At 53.3% G+C, this 24,404-nt stretch overlaps 1 protein-coding gene across 1 annotated transcript in view; it reads left to right on the top strand.

Annotated features, from left to right (window-relative positions):
- IGDCC3 (immunoglobulin superfamily DCC subclass member 3) overlaps positions 1-15,125 on the top strand; it is a 41,085-nt gene extending 25,960 nt beyond the window's left edge. Inside the window, 12 exon segments of the mRNA XM_036841999.1 lie at positions 7,183-7,327; positions 7,690-7,820; positions 8,267-8,404; positions 9,710-9,868; positions 11,088-11,253; positions 11,517-11,764; positions 11,957-12,121; positions 12,686-12,877; positions 13,031-13,135; positions 13,587-13,725; positions 13,885-14,092; positions 14,358-15,125. Coding sequence (XP_036697894.1) covers positions 7,183-7,327; positions 7,690-7,820; positions 8,267-8,404; positions 9,710-9,868; positions 11,088-11,253; positions 11,517-11,764; positions 11,957-12,121; positions 12,686-12,877; positions 13,031-13,135; positions 13,587-13,725; positions 13,885-14,092; positions 14,358-14,555 — 1,994 coding nt within the window. The 3' untranslated portion in view covers positions 14,556-15,125.
- Positions 15,126-24,404: the final 9,279 nt, after the last annotated feature.

Below are 24,404 nucleotides of genomic sequence, written 5' to 3' on the forward strand. Positions count from 1 at the left end.
GAGTGGCGGAGGTGAGTTTTGTACCCAGTTCTGTCTGATTCCAGAGCCTGTACCATTAACCTCTTCACTGCATTGCTCCCTCAAAATGCTCTCAGCAAGTATTTCCCCACTAGAAGTAGAAATCGTGCTGTGTGAGGCCTTCTCTGCCATGCAGTGTGACAGCCTTAGGATGCGATCAAATGCGGGCCTTGTCAGCAGTCTCTGAGTCCATGTGGCCAGGAGAGGAGGGATCTGGCAGGGGCAAAGCTGGGCTAGTGATGAAGATGGAGAAGAAAGGGGGCTTTCTGGTGGGGAAGCAAGAGAGAGGGAGCAAGACAGAAAGCAGCTGTGGGTCTGAGGCCTTGCCTTGAGTGTGGACCAGTGCTGTCCAAAAGGATTTTCTGTGATGATGGAAGTATTTTATTGGTGCTGTCCCATAAGGTAGCCTATAGCCACTTGTGGCTATTGAACACTTGAAAGGTAGCTAGTGAGCCAGAGGAACTGAATTTTTAATTTAATTTTAATTTAAGTGGCCACATGTAGCTAGTGGCTGTCATATTGGACAACACAAGAATGCTCACTACAGATGATGGCTGAAATCTGCTCCACGTCCCCTGCTGGCGTAAGGCCCTTTGGGTTCATACCATCCACAGGGTCTTCAGGCTCAAGGCATCTGAACATCATTTCACATCACAAGTGACTGAAGGAATTAAGGGTGTTTCCCCTCAGAAGATGTTTCTCAGGGAACAACCCAGACCTCAAGTATTTGAAGATCTGTTGTGTGAAGAACAAAATTGGCTGTGTCTTCTAGAGCGGCACTGTCCAACGGGAGTATAATGCAAACCACATAGGTAACTTTAAGTTTTCTAATAGCCACATTTACAAAAAAAGTAAAAAAAAAGAAACAGGTGAAGTTAATTTTAATAATAAACTTTATTTTACTTAATATATACAAAATATTATTCCAACATATAATCATTATTTTAAAATTATTAATACTTTTTTACATTTTTTGAACTGTTTAAAATCCAAAGTATTATCATGTCAGCTTGTTATCAATATTTTAAATTATTAACTATTATTATCAATTAAAATTATTATTTTTCCAACTTTTAAAAAATATTTATTCATTTATTTATTTATTTTTGGCTGCATCGGGTCTTAGTTCCGGCACCAGGATCTTTCATTGAGGTGCACAGGCTCTTCCTCGCAGTGCGCAGACTTCTCTCTAGTTGTGGCATGTGGGCTCCAGAGTGTGTGGGCTCTGTAGTTTGCGGCATGCGGGCTCTCTAGTTGTGGTGCCCGGGCTCAGTAGTTGCAGCGCACCGGCTCAGTTGCCCCGCGGCATGTGGGATCTTAGTTCCCTGACCAGGGATTGAACCTGCGTCCCCTGCATTGGAAGGCGGATTCTTAACCACTGGACCACCCGGGAAGTCCCTCCAACTTTTTAATTGTGGTAAAATAAACATAACATAAAGTTTACTGTCTTAACAATTTTCTTTTTGTCTTAACCGTTTTTAAGTGTGCAGTTCAGTGGCATTAAGTACCTTCATATTATTGTGCAAACCGTCACCACCATCCATCTCCAGAATTCTTTTCATCTCCCAAAAGTGAAACTCTATTCCCGTTAAACAGTAACTCCTATTTCTCTCTGCCCACCAGCCTGTGGCAACCACCATTCTATTTTATGTCTCTATGAATCTGCCTACTCTAGGTACCTCATATAAGTGGAATCATACAGTATTTGTCTTTCTGTGACTGACTTATTTCACTTAGCATAATGTCCGTAAAGTTCATCCACATTGTAGCATGTGTCAGAATTTCCTTCCTTTTTAAGGCTGAGTAATATTCCATTGTATGTATAAACACATTTTATTTGTCCATTCACCTGTTGATGGACACTTGGACTGCTTTCACCTTTTAGCTATTGTGAATAAGGCTGCTATGAATGTGGCTGTACAAATATCTCTTCGAGACGCTTAATTCTTGTGGGTATATACCCAGAAGTGGAATTGCTGGATTGTATGGTAGTTCTATTTTTAAGTTTCTGAGGAACCTCCATACCGTTCTCCATAGTGGCTGCACCAATTTACATTCCCACCAACAGTACACAAGGGTTCCAATTTCTCCACATGCTTGTCAACGCTTGCTATTTTCCGTTGTTTTTTGTTATTGCTCTGATAGTAGCCATCCCAGTGGGTGTGAGGTGGCATCTCATTATGGTTTTGATTTGCATTTCCCCAATGCTTAGTGTCTTTTTATTTTGTACTAAATCTTCGAAATCCAGTGTGTATTTTACACTTACAGCCCAACTCAATATGGACTGGTCACATTTCAAGTGCTTAATAGCTGGCTACTTACTTTATTAAAAAAGATTCTCAAGGGGAAAGTTGGGGCATTGGGTGGAAGCATATGGGATTCAGCTGTGCCTCTAGTATAAGGAAAAACATTACAATCATCTGAGCTGCGTGAGGAGGAGCAGGGCATTCGGGGTGTCCCTGGTCCTTGTCAGGGATGGATACAAGGAAGGGGACTTTGGATGGCCTTTGGAAGAGTCTGTAGGTCGTGGTTATTCCTCTTGAATGGCGGTATGAGTGGGGGCAGTCGGTGCCTCATACCCCCAGTGCTGCTGGCTTCTGCAAAGGCTGTGTTTTGAACTCTCCATCCCAACAAACCCACTGATCTCTTTGTCATCACACACCAGATAGGATTCTGGCTGTAGCCAAAGGGTTGGAGGCTGGGCTTGGGGTATGCTGCCGGCTTCCTTCCCAGCACTCTGCCCCGACCCTTCCTGCCCCCCCAGCGTCCCCTTGGAGCCTGTCTAATCAGATCCAGGCCTGACCTCGCCAGAGGTCATGGACCAGGAGGAAAGTCCCCCTCCCCTCCCTGAGCCCCTCTAGATCTGGCTCTCAGGAGACTCCCCTCCCCTCGGGTGATTTATAGGGGTGTCCAGGAGCCATTTCCTGCTGGTTTCTGCTCCCTTCCAGCCCGGTGGGTTGCTGGGCTGTCTCTGTGAACCCTCTTTCCCCACGGCCTAACTGTACCCCTGGCAGGGACAGGGAGCAGCTGGGAGATTCCTTCTCAGACTGTTTGAGGACAAAGGCTTTCTTCTTCCTTTCTCCATAATGACCCCCAAGCAGGCCTCTGTCCTCCCTGTCACTCTCTCTGGTCCTCACACAGGAGGGGCGTCCCAACACGACCCCCTCCCATGACCCAGCTTGAAGTGAGGAACCCGAAATGGCGCCTACCTGGCCAACAGGTGTGAGCAAGAAGATAAAGCATCGTTAGCCGCAAGCCACAGCACCACCTTCATGTCCGCCAGCCCCATACACAGTGCTACCCACGTCGGCCACAAATAGTGCCTCCACAGTGGTTAAGAACCTGCCTGCCAATGCAGGGGACACAGGTACGAGCCCTGGTCCGGGAAGATCCCACATGCCACGGAGCAACTAAGCCTGTGCTCCACAACTACTGAGCCTGAGCTCTAGAGCCCGCGAGCCACAACTACTGAGCCTGCATGCCACAACTACTGAAGCCCACGCGGCTAGAGCCCGTGCTCCGCAACAAGAGAAGCCACCGCAATGAGAAGCCCGCGCACCGCAACAAAGAGTAGCCCCCACTCGCCGCAACTAGAGAAAGCCCGTGTGCAGCAACGAAGACCCAATGCAGCCAAAAATAAATAAATAAAATAAATAAATTTTAAAAATAATAATAATAAAAAACTATTAACAAATAGTGCGTCCAGCCACTGTGCCCACCACTGTCAACCACACAGTGGCCTCCAGGATGACTTGCTCAGGGGTCAGCGTTTTCTGAGGTCCAGTCCTCAGCCCCACATCCTCGTGGTTGCCCAGGGACCCTCTCCCAGAGAGACACGATGAGGGACAGCTGAGCTGGCTCCATGGCCTGCTCGTACAAGCCAGTGCAAAACAGACATGTAAACCAAACGTGTTCCCCCTCTGAGAGATCGGAGATCTCAGTGGCCCTGAGAAACTTTCTCCCCTGACTTCCTAAAGAAGTCAGCAGTGAACTCGGAGTGAGTGGACGATTCCAAGAGACCCCAGCTCAGGTGAGTGTGGACAAAGGCCTGTACAGGAAGGCAGCAGGAGTCTGAGGTGGCAGGCCCTGCAGAGTACCTGTTCACCCCTTCATCTGTGGAGGAAAGGACCAGCGCTCCTATTATGCGAGGCAGGGTTCCCAGAGATGGGCCATCATGTATACTTTAAGCTCTAGGCAACATCCCTTTAGCGATTAACTTGTAGCAAAAGCAATAGAATACAAAGGTTAAAGAAAAAGAAACAGATCCAACATGGAGTCAGGTTTGTTCTTCCCTTTTATACCCTGACACTGCCTGCCCACGGTCTCACTGCAATCCCCCAGGACACCGAAGGGATGTACAGGGCTGACCCAAGGGTTGAATAGGGGTGGGAAGAAGGGGAGGGAAGAAGGAGCCTCAGATAAAGAGGACCACAGCCTCCTATTGCACCACCTACCCCGACCACACTGCGTAACCAGCTGGGCTCCAAGGGATGGCACTGAGGAACCGTCTCTGGGGCTCACTGTCGTCCCTGCAACTTGTCACACAGTGCCAACTCGCAGCCAGTGAGAAGAGGCTGGCCCAGCCTGCAGTCTGCCCTGGGGTCACCTGTCCTTGGAGAGTGAAAAATTTGCTGGGGACACCCCAGCAGAGGGCTTGGGGCATGGAACTTCTGATTTCGGGCCAGTAGAGCCACCAGCTGGGCCTGGGTCTCAGTTTCCCCTTCGTAAAATGAATGTGTTGGCTTTAGATGAATGGTTTTCAAGCACTTTTAAAAGCAAAGCTACCCTTCAAATGAAATGTTTGGCAGAACTGCAATTAAGTAAAGCTGATAGAGAGGTTTAGCAAGGTGCTGCTCTGATGGAGGAGAGATGTGAAGCCCTGTGTGGGGAGGGGCCCCAGCTGCATCCCAGGGGCCCCTGGGGACCCCTCGGACTCTGTTGTACAGTGTGAAGATGATCAGACTGGCTCCTTAAGTACCACCCCTTCCTGCTCGAGCATTCCTCTGCAGCATCTCATTCAACCCATGCTTTTTCATTGTTTAGTTTTAGGGGGAGAAAGAAGCTAGAGGCCAAACTTTCTCCATCCAGAGCGCCCTGATGAGAAGCAGCCGTTTCCCTTGCATCTCTCCTCAGGCCAGCTCCTGGCTCTAGGCGCCTCCAGGGAGCCCAGAATGGGGGCTAGAAACACAAAAGGATTCGGGTTCCTTAATGAGGAGGCATCTGTAGTCAGCAGAGCCATTAGTCCCCGCCCCAAGTCCCTGGGGGGCTGCAAGCTCCTCTCCAGCTGGAGTGAGGAGGGGGCAGGCAGTTCCCCAGCTCCTGTAGGGCAGGGCTGGGTGGGGGGTGCATAGACAGCTGACCCAGGAGCCTGGGTGCCCTCTCCGCTCGCTTGGACTGCCTCCAGCCCTGTCCTCCTAGAGGTTGAGGCCTGGAGGCAGTAGAGGGGCCCTACCAGTGCCTCAGCCCCCTCCCCCAAACCTCTGGGCTGACCTGCAGGCCCTTGGCCAAACACAGCCTTTGGCCTGAGACTGGGCAGGCTGACCTCACAGTGCTCCCTGGGGATCATCTCACTGAGCCTGATGGGGACACCAGCTGGGGCACTTGCCCCCCATCTCCCACCCCTAGGGCCCCAAGGTGCCCTTTGTAAGGACTATACCTACTCAGGGACATGTGTGATTGATTACCTACACAGAACCAGAATCACACACCAGCCACAAGAGCTGAGGGATACAACCCCCCCCCCACTCACATCCAGCCTTGGACACTCACACCACATACACAGAGGCAGCCATGTCCTCCCGGCGAGCACAGCTCTGCACACACGTGCAAGGAGGCGCTCACACCCATCAGCCGTACTCCCAGGAGGCCCTGAAAGAGGAGGAGGCTGGGCTGGGGATTTTTATGCATGTTTATATTTAATGAACCACATGCAAATGAGATGGAGAATGTGCCACAAAAGAGTCAGCCCCCAGAGACTCTGGGAAGAAGGGCACAAAGGCTCGGCCTTTCTGAGCTGCCCTGGAGTCCTGAACAGACCGGTGGATTGAGGGGGCCTGAGACGGGGTGTGCCCACCCACACCAGGGAGCCAGGAGCAGGAACCAGGACAAGCTCCAGTGTCCCTGCTGCTGTGGGGAGAGGGAGGGCTCCTTCTGGGAGGGGACAACTGTCCCAGTTGATGGAGTGTTGGAGGGGAGGGGCTGCCTGCCTGGACAGATGGTGAGCCTCCTTCCCGCACTTGAAGCAAAGTGGATTTTAATGAAATCACAGCCCTGGTGCTGAAGCTGGGAACCCATGTGGGAGGGGCCCCTTCCCTGGGCTTTACAGGTTGGGGAGTAGGGATGGATGGGAGTGAGGGTGGGCAGGAACACTTCACCAGCCTAAAACGGGGTGGGGGGCATGCACCACGGCCCCTCCCATGATCAGAGCTCAAGCAGTTAGTTCAGATCCCCAAAAGGTGGGGAGGCAGCCCCTGAATATTTATGACACATTGAAATGTTGATTGGTAGGTCTGACTGTCTTCTGAGAGGCTTGTCACCTTGGATGGTGCACCACCTTCTTGGGGTACACTGAGAAGCTGCAGAAGAACTGGGGATAAGGGGGTGATGATGAAGGGCAAAGAAAGCTACTGGGTGCTGGTAACCAGGGTCTAACGACCAGTGTCCCTGCTGGGTGACACTGGACTAATCGCTTCCCCTCTCTGTTTCCTATTCTGTAAGATGTACAGTATAATACTTAGCACTTGCATACCTTACAAGGAGTTTATAAAAATAAATCCGAAAGCAGCTGTAAAAGTGGGGAGCAGGCCTTGGGAGCAAGGCTTTCTCTGACTGGCGTTCGTGGGTCCGCAGCCCAGGATTTCCGTGTTAGAGGTTTATCATCCAAGAATTTGTCCAGACCTTTCTCAAAGTGTCCCAGCCCGGCCTATACCATCCCTTAGGGGGAGATGTTTCCCACAGGTAGGAGGCAGGGTAAGTGCTGATGTGCCCCCAGCAAGCTGTGGCCCTGCACCTGCCAGCTCGGCTCGGGGGAAGACACCCTGCCCCCTGAGCCGGCTGAGCTCCAGGGCTCCAGGACACAGGCCTGAGGCCCCCCATGCCCTCTCCCGTCCCCTCTGCACCTCAGCAGTGTGCCTTCCGCATACACATTTCCTTTTCTTTCTCCAGCCATGTCCGACTTCCACGTGCACCCCCAGGCCACCGTGGGTGAGGAGGGCGGTGTGGCCCGCTTCCAGTGCCAAATCCACGGGCTTCCCAAACCCCTGATCACCTGGGAGAAGAACAGGGTCCCCATTGACACAGACAATGAGAGGTGAGCCTCGGGTGGGGAAGGCGGAGGGATGACCAAGAGGCAGGCCAGTCCAGTGTCTGGGCCTTGAAGGAGGCCTGCCTGAGGCCTCCAGGGTGGTGTTTCTGCAACTTTGTTGAGACTGAGTATCTGTGTGGTTTGTGGGCCCAGATTCAACACTTGAATGCATGCGAAGATCTGTGTGTGATTGTTGTCAAGGCTGGAATCGCAGGTGCATCCACCTGTGAGAGTCCCGTAGTGTGTCTGTGGTGACAAAAGTGACATTGGGATAGTGGCTGGGTCCTGGGCTGTGTCCATGATGCTGAGTGACCCTGTGGCCAGTGGTGCTGTGCTTGCTTATGGTTGACCGTGCCCTCCCGCCACAGGTACACACTGCTGCCCAAGGGGGTCCTGCAGATCACAGGCCTTCAGGCTGAGGACAGCGGCGTCTTCCACTGTGTGGCCTCAAACGTCGCCAGTGTCCGGGTCAGCCATGGGGCCAGCCTCACTGTGTCAGGTGAGGGTCCTTGGCCCTGTCTCGTTCTTCTCCCCACCCTCAAATCAATCCCTCTTCAACTGAGCCCCAGGGCCTGGCCAGCCAAGTGCACACAGAGCACCTTGTGAGCACAAAGCTCTGTGCTCTTCGGGGTGAGGGTTCAGGAGGCATCCGAGGCCCCTCCCTGGCTCAGTTCTCCTTGAGGAAGCCCACTCTCTGCTTATGGGTGGTTGGGTGAGGGTGGCTCTCCCACTGCTAGAGGCCCTGCGGGGCCTGGCCAGGGAGATGAGTGTGAGCAACGTCCTGGAGCCGCTGGCTTCTCCTCTCTACGCATGGGACCCAGCTTCTGGGCTGGAGCTTGTCTCCCACCCCCCATGTCCTAGGCCGTGTATTGGGGGTGGGTGGGTGTGGTGAGGAGGTGGGAAGGGTCCCAGATAAAGTGAAGAAATACGGCATCTTCCTCCCAGGCTCGGGCTCTGGGGCCTACAAGGAGCCTACGATCCTAGTGGGGCCTGAGAACCTCACCCTGACTGTGCACCAGACCGCTGTGCTCGAGTGTGTCGCCACGGGCAACCCGCGCCCCATTGTGTCCTGGAGCCGCCTGGGTGAGCCCCATCCTGCAGCCCCTGCCTCTCCCACCCCTGGGAGGGCCAGTCTCTTCACCCAGCTCTGGGAGGAACTTGGAATCCTGTTTGTTCTCCGTGGGGGTCCGTTCTCTTCGAGGCCTGGGGAGGGGGTGGGTTCCCCTCTCCTTGGCAGGACCAGGGAGGTCCGCCTGCCCACTGCATTCTCCCTCCCTCTGTGCAGATGGCTTAGCTCCCCAGGTTACCTCGTCCAGTCCCGGCAGTCCTGTGCCAGCTCCCCTCCCCCATGCTCCCCTCACTCTGGGCATCTCCGTCGGGCCCTCCAGAACCCCTCTGCAGCTCTCAGCACCCCTAGTCTCTTTCCTGTCCAGCTCATCTCTGCCCTCTACACCCTGGCCATCCTCCCCAGTGATGCAATCCCAAACCCCTCAAAATCTCAGCCAGTTGTCACATCCTCTCTCTGGGCCCCCCAGTCTCTAACCTGGCCCCCTAAATCCCCAGCCTAAATCCCTAGGCAGCTGAAGGAGAGAAATGAAAGGGTGCAGATGGGCCCACATTGTCTGAGTGGAAAGGTCACTGGGGGAAGGAGAGTCTGGAGGGGATGGGGTGGGGTCGCATTCACAAGGAGACTGTGCCACATTGTAGCAGCTGAGTGATCCGGGAAGGAGGGGGCAGCAGGCAGGATAATGGAGTAGATTTCACCACTTCAGGGACTGAATGGGGAGCTGTCTCCTCGCATTCTGACTGTGCTAATCTGATCCTGGGTGGGGGGAGGGCCCGGGGACTGGGAGAGGCTGGAAAGAGTGGCCTCACCATTAGGAGGAGCCCATAGGCCCTGCAAGGACCATCTGGTGCAACATTTCCCAAAGCGAAATCTGCAAGGGGAAAGAATGGCTTGGTGGTCTAACAAGTTTGGGAAACAGAGTAAACCAGATCCCTTTGCTACGGGACTTCTCAGAGCCTTTATATTAATGCGCATTGTGACAGCCAAGGAGTGGAATGGATATCTGACCAAGGAACTTTTTTCAGGAGAGACAAATCAAGCTGGGAAATGTCCATGTAACCCAAACCCCTTACTTTCCTGTTTGAGAAACTGAGGGGAAGGGACTTGAAGGTCACCAGTGAGGCAGTGACAACGTTAGGATCAGGAGCCAGTTCTCTCCTGCTGGGTGAGAGTTTTCTGTGCTGCTCCAGCCGCCTCCACAATGCCATGATGCTCGGAGGGAAGAGTCAGAGACTGGGGCTCCCTGGAAGATTGACGGTGGCCGATTCCAAGTCTGGACGTTCCTGCACACCCACCTCCCTGACCCTCCCCTTCCTCTTCAGATGGTCGCCCCATTGGGGTGGAGGGCATCCAGGTGCTGGGCACGGGGAACCTCATCATCTCAGACGTGACCGTCCAGCATTCGGGCGTCTACGTCTGTGCAGCCAACAGGCCCGGCACCCGGGTGAGGAGGACGGCACAGGGCCGGCTGGTGGTGCAAGGTACGGACCTCCCCACCCCACATTCCCTGCCTCATCGACATCCCTGGCCCAAGCCCAGTGCCGTGTACTCACCCACTTTCCTATCCTTGCCCTAACCTTGCCCCTGCCCCCTCTCCAGGGCCCCAGCCCAGGCCAAAGGCAGCAGCTCTCTCTCTCTCCCCCTCCCCCAGGAATGTGTATGTTGGGAATGCGAGAACATTCTTGGTCATCGGCCCCTCCAGGTGCCATCGCCACCCCCCCCAGTCATTTCCACTTTGTCATCTCAGCTGGTCTCCCCCACCTGTGTCACCCCCATGTGTCCCTCCCTCCACGTGCTGTTCTCATTCACACGTGTGGCACTTCCACGCTCACACCTGCCTGCACGCTCTCAGTGTGTTTGTCATTTCACACTCTCACACCCCAGCTCCTGCCACACACACACACACACACACACACACACACACACACACAGAGCTGTCCTCCACTCCCATGGTATGTGGGGCCTCTGCAGCTGACCAGGTCATTGTGTCCATCCTCCTGCCCTGGGGCTCAACTGTCTCCGTGAACAGACTTGGAGTCCCATTCTCAGGGGTTTTCTGTGGTTGTTCCATCCCAGAGAGCTGGGGAAGAGGTGGGAGAGAGGGGAATTAGGAATTTAAATGCCCATTTGTTTAGCATTCCATGTGCTGTTAATCTGTCCAAATGAAAGTGATGGAACATTTCATTTCTCTGGTGTTAATGGAAGTTTGAGGCTTGGGATTGGAGGAGAGTGGAATTGAATGTAGGGGTGAGGGGGGCTGGTACTGAGGGCTCATCCATCTCCCCCGTCATTACCGGCCTTCGGCCTTCGAGGTGCAGCCAAACCTATTAGCACATTTATTTATTTAACAATTTCCTGAACAGGGAGCTCAGCTTGATTGCTTTCGGATACAAATGTCAGTCTTTTAAATAGTCATTAAAATGGAGTCCTCTCTTGGGTCTGTCTCTCTGGGGTGGAGGGATGTGAGGGCCGCCACCATCTCCCAGAGGCTAGGCTGGGGGTGGAGGGTGGGCGCCACCTGGAGGATTCTCCCCAGGGATGGGGTGGGTGTGTTTGTCCCCTACCCACTTGTTCCCTGCAGACCTCTGGCCCTACCCTCTTCCCCTTCCTCAGTCCTTCACTCACAGCTGTCCCCTCCCTGTCCACCTGACCCCTCGTGACCCTTATGCTTCTCTGTGCCCGCCCCTGCCCCAACCCCAGCCCCGGCAGAGTTTGTCCAGCACCCCCAGTCCATCTCCAGGCCGGCTGGGACCACAGCCATGTTCACCTGCCAAGCCCAGGGTGAGCCGCCCCCTCATGTGACGTGGTTGAAGAATGGACAGGTGCTGGGGCCAGGAGGCCACGTCAGGCTCAAGAATAACAACAGGCACGTGTGTGGTGGGTGTGCCGGAGTGAGGCCCGGACGGTAGGGGGCTGTGCACCTCCTACCAGGGAAGAACACTAAGCTGGGGGTCTGGAGACTTGGGTTTGAGTCCCAGGTCTGCCCCTAACTTGCTGAGAGATCTCAGACAAGCCTATTGTCTTCTGGAGGGGCTCAGTTTCTCCATCTTTCAAATGGGGAGATTTGGCCAACCTCCAAGGGATACTCCGCAAGGAGGAGGGGATCTGAGGCTCTCCCTCCCGCTGCAGCACCTTGACCATTTCTGGAATCGGCCCTGAAGACGAGGCCATCTACCAGTGCATGGCTGAGAACAGCGCTGGCTCCTCTCAGGCCAGCGCCAGGCTGACCGTGCTGTGGGCCGAGGGCCTTCCCGGGCCCCCCGTCAACGTGCAGGCGGTCTCTGTGTCGTCCACTGAGGTCCGCGTGTCCTGGACCGAGCCCCTGGTCAACACCAAGGAGATCATCGGCTATGTCCTGCACATCAGGAAGGCTGCCGGTGGGTGGGGACCAGGAGGGCGAGGCTGCCTCTGCATCCCCTTCCTCTTACTCACGGTTTCTGATCCCACACGTGCTGACCCAACACCTTCCCTCTTTCTCCCGGCTGCACCCTGGCTGCCCTCATTTCACCAGTGTGGGTAGGATTCCCTCATGCCCCTTTAATCCCCTGCCCTACCCTTGGCCTCCCCAGACCCACCAGAGCTTGAGTATCAGGAAGCAGTCAGCAAGAGCACCTTTCAGCACCTGGTGAGCGACCTGGAGCCCTCCACTGCCTACAGCTTCTACATCAAAGCTTACACGCCCCGGGGGGCCAGCTCAGCCTCTGCCCCCACCCTGGCCAGCACTCTAGGTGAAGGTGAGGTCTGGGTGTGGAGCACAAAACCACAGACACTCAGGGTATTAGGGCAGAACCCCTGTGCACCGTTGTTCAGGTTGTGCACTGCACAGAGTGCTTCGCCCTGAGGCTGAGTCGGGGCTGGGTCTACTTGGAGGAAGGGGTGTCCTTTTCTTTTTTCTTTTTTTTTTAAAACCTGACAACATTTTATTTCTTATTTTTTCTTTTTGGTTACACTGCGTCTTCATTGCTGTGCGTGGGCTTCAGTAGTTGTGGCATGCAGGCTCAGTAGTTGTGGCATACGGGCTTAGTTGCTCTGTGGCATGTGGGATCTTCCCCAACTCGAACCCGTGTCCCCTGCATTGGCAGGCGGATTCTTAGCCGCTGGACCACCAGGGAAGTCCCAGGGGTGTCGTTTTCTAATTCACGTAAAGGTGCTATTTGAGGGAGCAGAGGCCCTGGGTTAGAGGTCAGAGAGCGGTCAGGCTCTGGGGGTGGGGGGGTGTCTGGGTCATTGGTAGCAGGTGGAAGGGTAGAGCTTCAACCACCAAGTCCTCACATCTCGGCCTCCTTCTCCGCCCACAGCCCCCGCCCCACCCCCACTGTCAGTGCGGGTCCTGGGCAGCTCCACCCTGCAGCTGCTGTGGGAGCCCTGGCCCCGGCTGGCCCAGCACGAGGGCGGCTTCAAGCTGTTTTACCGCCCAGCAAGCAAGGCCTCCTTCACCGGCCCCATCCTGCTGCCTGGAACTGTCTCCTCTTACAACCTCAGCCAGCTCGGTGAGGCGGACACGGCTGGGGCTTGGGGAGCTGGGCAGGGGTGTGGTGCCTGGTGCCAGGAGGTGGTTCCCAGAGGTCTCCTCCAGTTCAGCCCGGGGACAGCCGCCTGGTGGGGCCGGGGGCGGTCCCTCAGCATCCTGGCCTTCCCCCTAGACCCCACTGCAGTGTACGAGGTGAAGCTGCTCGCTTACAACCAGCATGGGGATGGCAATGCCACAGTCCGCTTCGTGTCTTTGAGGGGAGCATCTGAGAGGACAGGTGAGGGCTGGGGATGGGGTCTGGCTAAAGACTGGCCCTCAGGAAGAGAGGCTGAGGGAGGAGGGGAGCAGGCATCCAGGGAAAGCAAGAGGGTAGAACAGTACATGCAGCCCTGGAGAACATAGGCTTAGACCTGAGTTTGATGTTTGGCTGTGTGACCTTGGGCAAGTTACTTAACCTCTCTGAGCCCCAGTCTTCTCCTTTGTAAAACAGGGATAGTAATACCTGCTTTATAGAACTGTATGGAGGATGAAATGGTCCATGTAAAGTGTTATTCCTAGTATTTGGCACAAAGTTAGTGCTCAGTAACTGGTAAAAAGAACCTAAAGGTTGGGCTGGGGTCCCATTGACAAGGGCAAATCGTATGTCGAGCAGCCGAGGGAGAAGGAACCCTCAAGGGCTGGGTGTCTGGGAGCCACAGCCCCCAACCTGCCGCTGCTTCCACCCCCAGCCCTGAGCCCACCATGTGACTGCCGGAAGGAGGAGGCCACCAACCAGACGTCTACCACAGGCATCGTCATCGGCATCCACATCGGGGTCACCTGCATCATCTTCTGTGTCCTTTTCCTCTTATTCGGCCAAAGGGGCAGGTGGGTCCTGGGCCAGGGAGAGGGTGCTGGGCCAGCATGGGGTGGGCAGGCCTGGAGCAGGAAAACCGCAGGGGAGGCAGGGTTTGGGGTCCCTTGTCTCCATCCTTTTGTTCTTGCTCCTCCCACATCCCTCCCCCTAACTCTTGGCTCACCCCCTAGGGTCCTCTTGTGTAAGGATGTAGAAAACCAGCTCTCCCCTCCTCAGGGCCCCCGGAGCCAGAGGGACCCTGGCGTCCTGGCACTGAATGGGGCGGGACGGGGAGAGCGGGGCCAGCTGGGCCGAGACGGGAAACGTGTGGACATGAAGGAACTGGAGCAGCTATTCCCCCGAGCGGGGGCCGTGGGGCAGCCCGACCCCAGACCCACGGTGAGTGCCCCCCCCACCCCGAGCCAACCCCCTCCTTCAGGCTCCACCCTCTTCACCTTGGTCACCGGCCTCCGCCAAGCTGCAGGGCTTCTCCAGGCACAAGACTGGTGGCTGGTGCTTCTCTCTGTGCCCCCGGGTCAGGCAGGGAAGCCTGGAGACTGAACCCCCGAGTGGGATTGGCTCCAGAGCCTGACCCTCTGGCTGGGGGCTCATGGGCCTGTGGCCCTCCTGCTGACGCCTGTGTGACTGGCCCTTTCCCCAGCAGGACCCCGAGGCCCCTGCCCTGTGTGAGGAGACCCAGTTCTCCATGCTGCCGCTTCAGGGGTTCGGGCTCCTGGAGGAGATGACGTCGGAGGCCAAGGCCCCCTGTGTAGGCCCCCTCGCTGCCCTGCCACCCCAGGACATAGGCCCCGGCCTCCTGAGTGAAGGACCAGCCGCCCTGCCAGCTCACTCGGGACAGTAGCCAGTGTCCGGGAGGCTCTGGAGGGAGCAACCCCCCATTCTCAGGTCAAAGGCAAGATTTCTCCTGTCATGTGGGATTCGGATGGGGGCTTCCCAGCATTTCTGTCCTGACTGCTCCTCTAATTGTCAAGACTTACAGTAGCCTTGGCAAGGGACCCCCTGCAAGGACCCGGAGGGGTTCCTGCAGGAGCCCCTCCCTTGGGCCAAGGCCCCCCCCAACCTCTGCCTGGTACCCACATGACTTGGAACCGAACTAACGTTTTTCTTTAAAAAAAGAACAAACTTAAAATTAAAAAAAAAAAAAAAAAAAAGAGAGAGAGGGAAAGAGAAGAGAGAGAAAGGTGAATTAGACTCCAAAAATGTGCCCCTGCTGTGGCTGGGCCCCTGACACTGTCACCCTCCACGACTTGTTTTCTCAGGATGGATTTTTGCTGTTTTGGCTCTCAGCACCTACCTCAGCCGGAATGAATGTCCTCAGGGGAGTGGGGCCGTGGCCTCAGCCCCCCCCACCCCACAGAGCCCCGAATGTACTCCTACCTCGAGCCCCTTTAGGGGCACCCCCTCTCTCCCTCCCCACATGTTGTTCAGAGTTTAGGAAAAAAAAAAAGAAAGAAAGAAAAAAAAAAAGCACTTCCCCATTTCCAGGTGTGAAAGAAAATGTCTACCTCGAGGCTCGCTGGCTCTCGGGCCTGTGCTGTATCATTGGACCCTCCCTCCTGGCTCCTCACCAAGGGTGGGCTTCTCGGGGCCTGCAGAAAGAAAGGTGGAATTGGTCAAAGAAAATGTGAAAAAAAAAAAAAAAAAGCCAAAAATAAGAGGAGAATTTGTTCCTGGGAACAAAAACTAGCCACTTCCCAGCACGCTGCCAGCGCTCCGTCTCGTCTGCCCGTCCACTCCCATTTTGACCCTCTCCGCCAACTCATCCTTGACTGGGACCCCCAGGACCCTCTCTGCACGTGGGCCTTGGGAGGGTGGGCTGTCACCCCACAGCCTGCCTCCTGTCCTGCCCACAGAGCCGCTGGAGCAGACTGGCCTCCGGAATGTACTGTGTGTGTGTGCAAGGGGGGGGGGGGGGGGTCGCAGCCCACTGTCCCATGGGACGCTGCCAGCTGGACCCAGCCCCTGGACAGTGGAACAACCAATGTCAGCAGATGTGGCCGGAAGCTATTTTTCTATAAGGTGTGTTTAAGGATTTATGTTCTTGTGACTTCTTGTTTCTCTTTTCTGTTGTGTTGTTCTTTGAAAGACTTAAAGATGAAGAAAAAAAAAAAAAAAACCAAGGAAACAAATACCTATTTTTGGTTACACTCAGAAACATTTTTTTAAATAGCAGAAAGAAAACTTTTTTTTAAAGGAAAAAAAATGTGCATTCCTTAAATATGAGATTAGACCATAAAGTCCCTGACCCCCAACCCTCTAGGGACCCCCACCCCAAACTTTAGTGAATTAGCTGAAGAAGGTACACTTGGTGGTGTTTTCCTGGAAGACTGCAGTTTCACCTGTGTGGACTTGGGGAAGGTCATTGTCCCTTCTCCCCAGTACTGGGCCTGAGTCCAGGGCACCTCAAACCTCCCAGGCAGTACCCCTTGGTCCCTGCAGTGACTTCTCTGCACCTCCCTTCATCCTGGAACCCCCTCTTCCCAAGGGAAGGGTGGGTCTGGGGGAGGGGGGCCACCTGGCCTGTCTTGGGTTTTGTCACACTCATTTTGACTGAATAAAAGTCCTGTTGCCAAAGTGGATCTCGGGTGTTTTGGTGGCTGTGTCAGGTCCTGGGGGAGGGGTGGGAGTGCTGGGATTAGGGGAGCCAGGGTGGCGAGCCAGGCGTGGTGATAACAGCAGACCCCGGGGTACTACTTACAGGCACCGTGCATGCTGGGTCTTCTCCACAGGTGGGGGGGCTGCCTAGGTCCTCACGACCCCCTGGGAGGTCGATGTTCTAGTTATCGTCATCTCCTCTTACAGATGATGAAACCGAGAAAGGATAAGAGAAATGAAGGAAACATCCTAAATCTCACACTGCCAGTCTCAGCAGGATCAGAGTTTGTGTCCGGGCCAGGTCGCCAGGTTCCAGAGTCTGCATTCTGACCACTGCTTGTGCCTCCTTAGCTGGCAGTGAGGGATCCGAGACCAGTCCTTTGGCCCTATAGTGACCGACCACCAGTATTGAGCCAGCTGCTGGGCGGGGCTATATGCTTTTCATGCACTGTCTATGAGAAAGGACTGTTTTCCTCCCCATCCTGAAGTTGAGGAAACTGGGGCTCTGACTGGGTGACTGTCTTCAGAGCACACAGCCAGACCCCTGGCCAGCCCTCTTTATTCCTCCCTGTCCTCTCTTCAGTCCAGGCTCCTGAAGCCAGGTATCTGGGGCTGCCAAGGCTGAGGATAGACCAAGAGAGACTTGGCTTAAAGGTGTTGTGCTGACAAAGATCAGGAGGTCTCAGTGGGCCTCAAGCTTAGTAAGAGGCAATGGTGTAATGCAACTGCTTAGACTGTCAGTGTCCCCTCTGCTGCTGAAATGGAAAGCCAGGGCTCACCCCTGGGAGGCTCTGCAAGTCTGGAGGGTGGGGTTCTATACCCAGAGGCATCTTTTGAGAGGATAGTGGTTTGCAAGCTGGGTTGTCCAGCTCTGGCTAGGGGCCTGGGGGAGCCTCCCTGCCCACCCTCACCTAGAGCAGCTCTGTTTTTACCTGTCTTACATGTTAGACCCCACATGAGATTTCATTTGAAAACAGGGTACTGCTCCTTAAAGAAACATTTGAAAGCCCCTGGCCTGGCAGTTCAGGAAGAGGCCAGAAGGGGTGGTTGGGGCCGATGTCAGACCAAAAACAGTGATGGTGCTGTGGATGCTGACTGAGAAAGGGAAGCCTGAGACCGCCATGGTACCTGTCCTGAGTCTTGGGGGAAGTGGTTGATTGATTTTCCCAGAGGAAAGAACTAAGTCCACATGTAGACATAATACCTCACCTTTCTTTACACAGAACTCCACAAACACAGAAATTGTTCATCAACCTAAGCCATCCAAGGACCACCTGGGGAGGTGATGGGTCGTCATGTGGTGGAGCAGACAGTGAGGGGATGGGAGAGCAGACCAGGTAACTTCCAGTGCCCCTGTCCCTCCAGAGTCCAAGATGCTAGTACCTCCCCCAGGGAGGGACCCAGAAACCTTTAAAAACCGCCTAATATGACTCATGTAGATGTATGCAAATTGCACACAAATCTCATGCAAATACAGGAAGGGCCTATTCTAACAAGTCCCTGAACTAGGTTTCGGTAAAGCGAGAAGCAGGGTTCCAATTAGGAAGTTTAGCAGAAATTGGTATCAGCTGAGTGGCCCAGCTGGAATCTGGGTCCTGAGGTCTCAAAATGATCCAGCAGCCTCAGGCTGAATTCCGTGCTCCCCCCTCAACACGCGTGCGTGTGCGCGCGCGCGCACACACACACACACACACACACACACACACACACACACACGTCTTTGGGTAGAAATCAGCAGCAGCTTGCAACCTGCTCCAATTACCTAATGCTCTGTAACAAAGCACCCCACAAGTCAGTGGTTTAACCTAACATCTTCTGCTCAGAAATCTGCAGTTTGGGCGGGGCCGAGCAGGAATAGCTGTCTCTGCTCCGCTGAGGCAGCTTGAAGCCTGGGGGCTGGAATCATCTGAAGGCTCGCTGGTCTCACGGCTGGTGGCTGATGCTGGCCCTCGGCCCCGTCACCTACCTGTGGCCTCTCCATGGGCCTGGGCTGCCTCACAGCCTGGTGGTGGCTGGGAGCCAGGGATCAGCGTCCTGAGAGAGAGAGAGCCAGGCAGAAACTGCGTCATCATTTAGAACCCAGCCCTGGACGACCCACAGTGTCACTGCCATGTTCTGTTCTTGAGGAGCGAATCACTAAGGCCGGCAGATTCCAGGGAGGAGAGTTAGATTCCACCTTTTGATGGAAGTAGAGTCAAAGATGTTGTGGATATGTTTGACCACGGGACCACTTTGGGGGGACGGGTGGAGAACAAATGTGAACTGGGAGGCTGGGCAGTGGCAAGGCTCCCCACGGTGGCCCTGGGGTGTGATGGGAGGGGCGCAGGATGACAAGGAGTGCTCCCAACTCCTAGCCAAGCCCTGTTTGTGGGTCTCATCCCTATGATTAGAGAAGATTGGTCTGGGGGGCGGGGGCAGTCCTGAGGTCACAGGGAGGGAGGACCAGGCCCCTGTGAACACCTAGCAGGGGCCTTCTCCACGGCCAGCTCCCTCTCCTAGTGCAGTGAGGGGTGAGGGACCCAGGAGAGCTGGTGCTAACCTGAGATCCCCACCCACCAGGGACGGTAGACCCAGAATGACCCCAGAATGACACAGGCCGAAGGGACCACTGGCCCCCCTTGTGAGACAGACAAGGCAACTGAGAGCCATGAGGAGCAGGAGTTGCTCAAGATCACAGAGAAGTTAGAGGCAGAGGCAGGGCTGGAAGACAGGACAGCCACACCCCGCCTGGAGCCCTGTGCTTTCAACCCAGTAAGGCCACAGTAGGATGCTCGGTACTAGACTAAGCCCCAGAGCCCCGAGGGAGGGGAGAGGGAAAAGGATGGGGCTAGGGGGTGTGTGAACATGGATACTGGGGGTGGGGGGGCAGTGAGGAGAGTAGTCACCCTGCTCAGGACAGGGTTGGGGGAAGCTGGGCTGGCAGCAGGAATGGGGGAGTGGGAGCAACCAAGGATGGGGGGGCCTGTCCTGAACTGAGTTCAGGCTAGAGTCAGGGAGTGGGACATCTAGACCCATGCCCCTCCCACAAAGAGGTATTAGAGGGACTGCTCCCCTGGGCCCTCATGGAGCCACCTGGGTCAGGGAGGTGGGGGGAGGAGAGGCTGAGAGGAGGGCCCAGGGAGGAGCCAGGCTGACCAGGAAGGATAGGGCCTTGCTCCTTGAGCTCAAGAGGGGTGTAGTTGAAACTGGAGCTCCCAAGTTCACAGGTAGCCTGTTGGTCACCCTGTGCTCTGTGCCCATTGTCAAGATGCAGAGACTGGCCCTGCCATCACTCCAAAATGCCCACAGCCTGGCCCGACTCTGGATTAGGCAATAGTTTCTTTGATATGACGCCAAAAGAACAATCAACAAAAGAAAAAAATAAATTGAACACCATCAAAATGTAAAACTTTTGTGGTTTAAATGACACCATCAAGAAGACAAAAGACCACAGAATGGAGAAAATATTTGCAAATCACATCTCTGATAAGGGGCTTGTATCTAGAACGTATAAAGATGGGAATTCCCTGGCGGTCCCGTGGTTAGGTCTCGGTGCTCCCACTGCCAGGGACCCAGGTTCGATCCCTGGTTGGGGAACTAAGGTCCCACAAGCCGCACGACACAGTCAAAAAAAAAAATGTGTAAAGAACCCTTATAACTCAATAATAAAGACAAGTATCCCAATGGACAAAGGATCTGAATAGACATTTCTCCAAAGATACACAAATGGCCAATAAGCACATGAAAGAAATAAAAAGTAAAACCACAATGAGACACCATGGTGATGTCTCAATGAAACATCATTGTACAATGACACCCTCACACACTGCTGGTGGGAATGGAAAATAGTACAGCTGCTGTGAAAAACAATCTTTCAGCTCCTCAAGAGGGTGAACATACAGTTACTATATGACCCAGAAATTCCATTTCTAGGTATATAAACAAGAAAAATGAAAACATATGTGTATACAAAAACTTGTACAACAATGTTCATAGCTGCATTATCCGTAATAGATAAAAAGTAGAAACAACCTAAATGTCCATCAGCTGATGAGTGCATAAACAAAATGTTATATAACCATACAATAGGATTTTATTTAGCAGTAAAATGGATAAACCTTGAAAACATTATGCTAAGTGAAAGAAGTCAGTTACAAAAGACCATATATTATATGATTCTATTTACATGAAATGTCCAGAATAGGCAAATCGATAGAGACAGAAAGATGATTAGTGGTTGCCTAGGGCTGGGGGCTAGGAGTGGGGGGATGGGTAGTAACTGCCAATGGGTAACAGGGTTTCTTTTGGGGGTGATGAAAATGTTCTAAAATTGATTTTGGTGATGATTGCATAACTCTGTGGGTATATTAAAAGCCATTGAATTGCACCTTTTAATGAGTGCATTGTATGGTATGTGAATTACAGCTTGAAAAAGCTGTTGTAAAAAAAAAAAAAAAAAAAAAAGAGTGCCTGACAGGACTCAGTTCATGTAAGTGAAGAGTTCAGTTTGTGTTCAAATGATCCCATTGTTACAGGCAGAGAAACTGGGGTGGGCAGAGCACAGTGACCCAAAGCGGAAGGGGTTGGTGAACGAGATAAAGAAGAAAGGGAGCTTGAAGGGATCTGTACTCCTAGCCTGGCCTCCCAGGAGCCGGGGGGAGCCTCTGGATGCAGCATCCCAGCCCGCAATCTCTGCGCTCCTGGGACAAGGGCTGTGACTGGAGGATTTTGCTGCCACCCCGTGGAGTTGGCGAGGATTACAGCTACAGGAACGAAAGCCTGATCTCAACCCACGTCTGACTGAAGCTTGCAGTTAAGATGGGCTCAGCCCCACACAGGAGAGAGAGACCCAGCCCTCGGTGAGCTGACAATATGGGCTTGAATTTAAAAAACTGCAATTTATCCAAGTACTTGCTTGGATGGGTACCGGCAAGCTGTGGAAGCGGAAGAAAACGTGATTAATTGAAGGCCAGGATTAAGGAAGTCTTCGAAGAAGAGTGGAGAAGGGGGAAAGGACACCCAAGGCTGAAGGCAGAGGGTAAGCAAAGCGCAGGTAAGATCACAGAGCAGCCAGGAGGCTATCATTTGCTGCATGGAGGCTGGCATTTAGTGGATACTCAATAAATGTATGAATGAACGATTACTAGATTTCCAGAGCATATGCTTTTTACATGTCTGATGTATCTGAGGAAAGCCTTATGTGGCTTTCCAGGTGGAAAGGGAAGTAGAAAGAAGGCCAAATAGCCTGCAGTTTCCTCAGGGAAGGGAAAGAGCCTCTATGGAGTCCTTGTGCCACAGTGATAATGATGATTCCTCTGTTATCACTTCTTGTGACGTTTAACAGAACACCTCCACATTACCTCCTGTGAGTCTTCTCACAGCCTTGTAGTGAGCAGGGCTGCACTTCCTGTCATCCTCCCATTTAACAGATGAGGAAACGGAGGCCCAGAGAGGTGAGGTGGTGGAACTGGGGCTTGAACCTGGACCTCCTTTTTCTAAGCCCATGCTGGCTGCTGACTGAGGACAAGGCAGGGTGGGGGAACATGGGGGGAGGAATGGTCTAAACTGGCTGATATGGAGATTTTCTTCTCAAACACTGAGGAGAGATCCAGGAATGTCAGACCCTGAAGAGGAGGGTTGAGGAGTTGGGGCATGTCCTAAAATGCATGTTGGGTCAGGAACCTGCCATAGCTCCCCAGTGCCCCTGGAGTGGTCCAATGCCTTTAGCTTGGCATTCAAGGCCCTCTCACAAGAGGTGATGTAACCCAATGGTTAACAGCATGGGTTAACTGGTTTATGATCCCCACTCAGCCACTGACTGGCTGTGTGACCCAGAGGATGTCCCTTAACCTCTGGTGCCATTGTTTCCTCTTCCATAAACTATGGACAAGAGTAGCACATACTTCATAGGTTGTTGAGAGCAGTAAAGAAGTCAGTTATGAAAAGCAGTCAGGACTGTGCTTGCTATTATTATTATTATTAATCAGAGCAGAGCCTAATTTTCTGTCCGTCCTCCACACCAATCCTCCAAGCTGGGCTCCTGGCTTCTCCAGAACATGCCAGGCAGTGGTGCCTCCAGGCCTTTCTACAAGCTGTTCCTTCAGCCTAGAATGAGACTGTTCGATCATCCCTTCTTTCCAGATCCTTCCAAACATCACCTCCTCCCAATCCTCCCTGATCCTCTCTGACTAGAACCACCTCTCCTTCCTCTGCATCCTCTCATACAGAACTATTTCTTTCTGTAGCATAAAATGCACATGATGTGTGTCAGTCATGCCTGCTTGGAGAGCTTAGGATGTGAGCTTCCTAAGGACAGGTGTTGGTTTCTTATCTCTTTATGACCCTCCTGTGCTGCCATGAAGCAGCACTAAATAGTAAATGCTTGAGTACTTAGAAAGCAGGAAAGCAAAGAGGGAGGGATGGAGAAAGAAAAGATGAAGAGAAAGAAGGAGAGAGAGATGAAAGGTGGACTAGAGAGGAAACCGAGAGACACCTGAAGAGAAACCAGCTCCATTCACCTTCCAACCACTTCAGGGAAAAGAAGGCAGTGACTGGAGACTTTGGGTCATTTGCAACTCTTCCTTGGGTCTGCTTTTCATCCCTTGAGCCATGGCATTGGAACAGACTTCGAAAACCTCAGGGACTTCCCTGGTGGCGCAGTGGTTAAGACTCCGCGTTCCTAATGCAGGGGACCTGGGTTCCATCCCTGGTCAGGGAACTAGATCCCGCATGCCACAACTAAGGAGCCCGCCTGCCGCAACTGAGACCCAGCACAACCAAATAAATAAATAAATAAATAAATATTAAAAACAAAAAAACCAAAAAAAAAAAAAACAAAAAACAAAAAAACCGAAAACCTCAAAGTGGCTCTGGACTTGCTCTTCAGCCCCTCTGAAGCTCAATTTCCTCATCTGTAATAGAGATAATAATGGTACTTATCTAATTGGGTTGTTATGAGGATCAAATGAAAAAATAACGGGAAAATCCCTGGCACCTGGTCCACGGTAAGCACTCAATAAATGCTGTGTATTATGATGGTGATGGTTCGGTGATTCTAAGAATTCCAGACCTGTCAGAATAAAGGGCCGAGCACTGCTGGGGAGGGGCTGTGCTTCCTAAGCTTGGAGAGATGCCTATTGTCCTAGAGCGGGGCCCAGTGGTCACATAGAGGTCACACCATGTCGTGTTTTCTCCCAGGCCTTCCCACGAGCACCCCACCCCCCACTGACCCCAACAAGACACACAATAAAGACTCCTGATTGCTTGATGAAAGGAAGCGGATACACAATTCATTTCAACTTTAGACCTAACCACCCCCCAACCTTTCAAAAAGAATTGCACACCCTATTCCAATTTACACACTGAACCCACATGGAATTTTCCAGCGGGTTCCGAAGCCTTTGAAGTGACCAGACCAGACTATTGATTTATTTCCAACTAACCTCTCTCTTTGAACCCAGAAGGGTCAAGGTTAATTATATAATAAAACACACTGTGCCCAGCTGCCCCCTCTGCGGGCGCAGGGAACCCCCAGACCTTTCCGAGGCGGCGAGAGGTGGATCGTGTTTCTGATCCCTTCCTCGCATTCATTTCCTTTATCAGGGCCCATTAAGAGGAAGAAAAAAAAAACCTACCCCCTCATTTCCTCCCTGAGAGATAAATTTTAATTTGCTGGAAACCAACAAAAGGGATCTAAGCTAGGTTTCCAGGCTGCACCCTGTGGTTGATAAATCTTGCTGGGAGCACCTATTCTGGAGCCGGTTGGGAAAGGGGGTGGGGTAGGGGAGGGAAGCAACGGGGTGCGGACCCCCGAGTCTGCCTCTCCCACACAGGGGGAAGGGAGCCCCAGAGGGCCTGACTCAGCGGATGCTTCCAGCATGGCCGCGTCCCCATGAAGCCTTCTTTGCCCGTTGAAGTGAGTTAACCCACCAGCCACAGCTTCTCCTGTGTGAGCTCAGTTCCCACTTTCCCAGATGATGGAACAGGCTCCGAGTGGTCTCAAAACTGGTCCCACTTATCACAGGTAGGAAGTGGCAGGGCCAGGACTGCAATCCAAGATTTTGTTCTCCTTGTAAAATAATGGATTCTTCCCACCCACCCCCATCCTCCCACCCCA

The sequence above is a fragment of the Balaenoptera musculus genome, chromosome 2 (genome assembly GCF_009873245.2).
Source record: "Balaenoptera musculus isolate JJ_BM4_2016_0621 chromosome 2, mBalMus1.pri.v3, whole genome shotgun sequence".
Lineage (NCBI taxonomy): Eukaryota > Metazoa > Chordata > Mammalia > Artiodactyla > Balaenopteridae > Balaenoptera > Balaenoptera musculus.